This window comes from Fonticula alba (assembly GCF_000388065.1).
Source record: "Fonticula alba strain ATCC 38817 unplaced genomic scaffold supercont2.2, whole genome shotgun sequence".
NCBI classification, from domain to species: domain Eukaryota; order Rotosphaerida; family Fonticulaceae; genus Fonticula; species Fonticula alba.
The window spans coordinates 3,183,668-3,187,754 of record NW_009242972.1 but is presented as its reverse complement, the minus strand read 5'-3'; the positions used below and the strand labels follow the sequence as shown (position 1 = coordinate 3,187,754).

Genomic DNA, 4,087 nt, shown 5'->3' with positions numbered 1-4,087 from the left:
CCCCCCTCACAGGAACTCTTCCTGCCGTTGCTGACGACGCACGGCAACCCGGAAGTCCGGCTGCGGACGTTGCGCGTACTGCTGTCCGCTGTGACGCAGGAATCCACCGCGGTCCACACTGACGGCCCCCGGGCCCCGGATGCCATCGAGGCCGCGGCGGCCGCACGTCGCATGGTGTGTCCTCCCCCTGTCCGCTCCCCCCTCCTTCCCCTCCGTCCCCTCCTTCCCCTGTGATCGGCCGCGTAGGCCGGCCAGCGCATTGGCACTAACACCCTCCCGGGCGGCCTGCTGGACGACCGGCCGGCTGACTCTCAAAAGCTCTCACACAGCTCCTTCCTCGGTGCGGCCGAGGCCGCCCTGCGCCAGGCTCCTGACAATGACCAAATCACCGCCACAGTGACCATCCCCCATGCTTTGGTCCAGCTCCTGCCGCGCATGGTGGACCTAGCCTGTGTGGCTGGTCTCCCGGCTGGTTCCGGGACCGAGGTCGGCTCCTGTGCGCTGCCAACCGAACTAGACCCCCTGGTTGAGGTCCTGCAACGTGTCGTCGCGTGCGTGGCTCCCCCAATACCTCCCCCCCCCCCCCCCCCCCCTGCTGTGTGTCTGCCCTGGCCCGTCGTGCTCATGCAGCATTGCCGCATCACCTGCACATGCCTTCCTTTAACATGAGGTCGTCCGTTCCCCCCACAAGGGGGCACTTCGTCGCACACGACCGCCAGCCACGCACACACCCCCCCCCCCCCCTCCGTCCGTCCGTCCGTCCATCCTCGGCCCCCTGCCCCGGCCCAGGACTTGCGGCACCACCGATGACAATGCCTTGCGCTTCCGCGTGTATGACATCTGCGCGGAGCTCTTGCGCCTGCCGGCCGGGGGGCCTCTTTTCGAGGAGAGCTCCGGTCGGGAGCCCAGCACCGCGAGCCCATGGCTCCGTCTGTGCCCGCCGCCGCAGGCCATCGCCCCCGCGGCCCTGGCTCCGCCGGCCCTGCTCATGGCCGACCCGCTGGAGTACCTGTGTGTCCTTCGGTGGTGCGCGGATCTGCTGCCGGGCTCCAACCAGGAGGAAGCCCCGGGGCAGGGTGCGGCGGCTGCCTCCAGCGCGCCGTATCTCCCCTGGCCGGAGCGCCACCGCCGAGCCAGCGCCTTTCTCCTGCGCCGAGGCTACGTCGCGGCCCTGCTGTCGGCCCTGCGCCTGCTTCAGGGGTTCTGCCTGGCACGCAGTCAGCATGGGCCGCAGCCCGGGCCCGGTCAGCTGGCCGTCCTGACGGCCGGTTTGCCGGAAGGCACCATCCGCGAGCTGGATGCCTGTCCCATGGTGGAGGAGTGCATTGGGCAGCTGTATGCCAGCCTGGCCGGGCTGAGTGTGCCTGTGTGGCAGGACTTCGCCTCCCGGGCCCTGGATGCGGAGTCCGACATGGAGATTGACGGCCAGGCCTCGGAGGTCCCCACCTGGGGGGACTTCCTGCGACTGGGTCTGCAAGTGTTGCAAGCGGCCACGAGGGCTCTTCAAGGAGCGGTGGCCTTTGCCGAAGGCCGGGCCCTGCCTGCTGGGACTCCCCGGCATCCGGTCCCGGCACCGGTCATCAGCGCAGCCCTGCAGGGGCTGACGCTGGTCGGGTGGCACGCGCCGGAGACCCTGCTGACCGCCACGGCCGGGGAAGCCTCCCTCCAGGAGTGTCTGGCCTCCTTGCTCGGGGCCTTGGCCATGGCAGCCCCGGTGCGCGGCCGGCCTTCCTCGATGAACATCAGCCGCGAGGAGGTGTTCGAACTGCTGGCCATGCTGATCCGGGACCCGGGCACCCGGCCTGGCGACCGGCCCCTCGGCCCGATGGCCAGCCAAAGCTCGGATCCCCGGCGTGCCCTTTGGACATGCCTGGCCGATGCGGTGGCTCCCAGTGACTTGGTGATGTTCCTGCTTCGCGTGGCGGCCATCGCCCCGAAGGCCGGGGCGGTGGCTTCTTCCGATCGCCCGGACGCCCGGCCCCCGCTGGGTGATGAGGCCGAGACCGGTGTCCAGGCTCGTTTGGCGGCATTGCATGTCCTGGCCGCGGCCCTTGACTGGCCTTGGGGCGTGGAGAGTCTGGTGCGCGAGGCCCTCCTGGGGCTCCCCCCTTACTGCCATTGCTCCCCGCCCGTGCCCCACTCATGCTCCTAGGCCTCTTCCAAACACACGCGCACACGCGCACACGCGCACACGCGCACACGCACACGCACACTCACTCACTCACTCACTCACACACGCACACACATACACAGCTCAACCAGCCTCAGGCGGTGGAGTTCCTCCTGGAGCCGGCGGACTTTGATGCATCCACCTCGTTTGCGATCTACCGCGTTCGCTCGGCAATTCTCCGTGCCCTGGTCAATGACCGTGGCGGCCCGGACGATAACAGCCCCGCGGCTCGGCGCCGACGTGAGCTCATCAACTCCATTCGCGAGGTGATTGTCAGTTTCCTGGCACAGCCTTTTGTCGCCCATTCGGCAACCCAAGCTTCGGCCCCCACGTATGCCATGGACTTTGCCGATTGAGACTGTTCGCCGCCTTGGGGAAGTTTCTCTGCCCACACATCCACCACCCATCCACCCATGTGCACGGCACATGGCTCAGAGCGACCGGGCACAAAAGCACGAAAAGAAGAAAAAAAAAGGCGAAAGAACAAGAAACACCCCTCCTCCCGCCATAGGTTGGTCACCGTGGATTCAGGTCGAGGCCGGGGAGAAATGAAAGTTGGAAAGGGGCATCTATTTCGCTTGGGCTCCCAGAGACGACCATAATTGACGCACTTTCACGCATGTATGTAAGTACAGGCCAACGGGCCCACCCTGCCCACCGAGGGCTTGGTGCGGCTTTCCGATGAATCAAGAAGGGCAGATGGTTGCCTCCCCCCCCCCTTTGCGGGAGGGGGGAGGGGAGGGGGGTGGGGGAGAGATAGAGGAAGAGAAAGGGAGACAAAGAAGAGAAACAGGAGGAGAGAGGGGGGAGAGGCATTGACGGTCTAGATGCACAAGATAGCGAGGGGGGGGGGTGCGCGGGCAGGAAGGGAGAGGGATAGGGAGAGAGAGGAAGATGAAAGTAGGGGAGGGGCACAAGCACCGGAGAGAGAGAGAGGGGGGGGAGAGGGCCAAAGGCAGAGCCAAAGGAGCGAGGAGGAGGAAAGGCATGGCAGCATGCGAAAGGAGCGGCCAGCAGGGGAACGGCCGCGTTATTGCGAGTGGTGCTGACTGTTGCCAGCCCCGTTACCGCCGTGCTGCGGACCATTTGGAGCCGAGTGCATGGCAATGCCGGCGTTATTACCACCGGGGAAAAATGTATGCATCCTCGACCCGGGATCCAGCCCACCGGTCGGTGACCCGAGCACAGAGGACGGCATGGACGACCGACCGGAAAGCCCGGCCGATGCTGGCGCCTGGTCACGTATTATACTCTGAAGCAACAGATGCCTCTGGCTATCATCAACAATGGCCAAAGCAGCGGCGGGTAATTGGCCATCAGCACGCCGGGCATACTGGGCCGAGTGCATGGCTTGCTGCTGCTGCTGCTGCTGCTGCTGCTGCTGGAGGACCATGTGATGTATGGTCTGCTGCTGATGTGATTGCTGACGAGAAAGGTGCTGCAGGGGGGTCTGCTGCTGGAGCTGAGAGCCTCCTGCGAGGGCCTGCACGCCCGGGGGGAAAGGGGCATGAGGACTGCCCTGCGAAGGGAACGCCTGCATCGGTGGCGGCATTTGGGACAAGTGCAATGGCTTCTGGAAGGCCCCCTGCGGTAGCTGGGTTGTCAAGGAGTGGATGCTCATCTGGTGCGGGACGGCTGCCGGTGGGCATGGCAGTAGGCCCGAGTCTGCCAGGGAGTCTACCACGTGAAGGCATCCGGGCGGGAAGCCAAAAACCACAAGCGCCAGACGCAAGGAGGACGCAGAGGGCGAGCAGGGGTGGTTGGTGGTTGTTTTGTTGGGGATTTTTTTTAACGTCCGGCCATTTGGCAAGAAAGTTCAGTGTGTGTTAGTGACTAGGAGGCAAGAAAAGCAGGTCCAGCGCCGTGCCACCCTCTCTCAGTGGGGCGCTTGGAAGGGCGAGCAGGGGGGGGGGGGGG

General features: G+C 65.7%; 2 protein-coding genes across 2 annotated transcripts in view; one reads left to right on the top strand and one right to left on the bottom strand.

The window, feature by feature from the left end:
- The window catches only part of H696_01658 (hypothetical protein), a gene marked incomplete at both ends in the record, with an annotated part of 3,811 nt that extends 1,285 nt beyond the window's left edge, over window positions 1–2,526 (top strand). Inside the window, 4 exons of the mRNA XM_009495562.1 lie at window positions 13–174; window positions 247–551; window positions 790–2,080; window positions 2,254–2,526. Coding sequence (XP_009493837.1) covers window positions 13–174; window positions 247–551; window positions 790–2,080; window positions 2,254–2,526 — 2,031 coding nt within the window. The remainder of the gene's footprint in view (window positions 1–12; window positions 175–246; window positions 552–789; window positions 2,081–2,253) is intronic.
- A 674-nt stretch (window positions 2,527–3,200) lies between these two features.
- H696_01657 (hypothetical protein) overlaps window positions 3,201–4,087 on the bottom strand; it is a gene marked incomplete at both ends in the record, with an annotated part of 6,437 nt that continues 5,550 nt past the window's right edge. Inside the window, one exon of the mRNA XM_009495561.1 lies at window positions 3,201–3,791. Within this exon, the coding sequence (XP_009493836.1) occupies window positions 3,201–3,791 (591 nt within the window). The remainder of the gene's footprint in view (window positions 3,792–4,087) is intronic.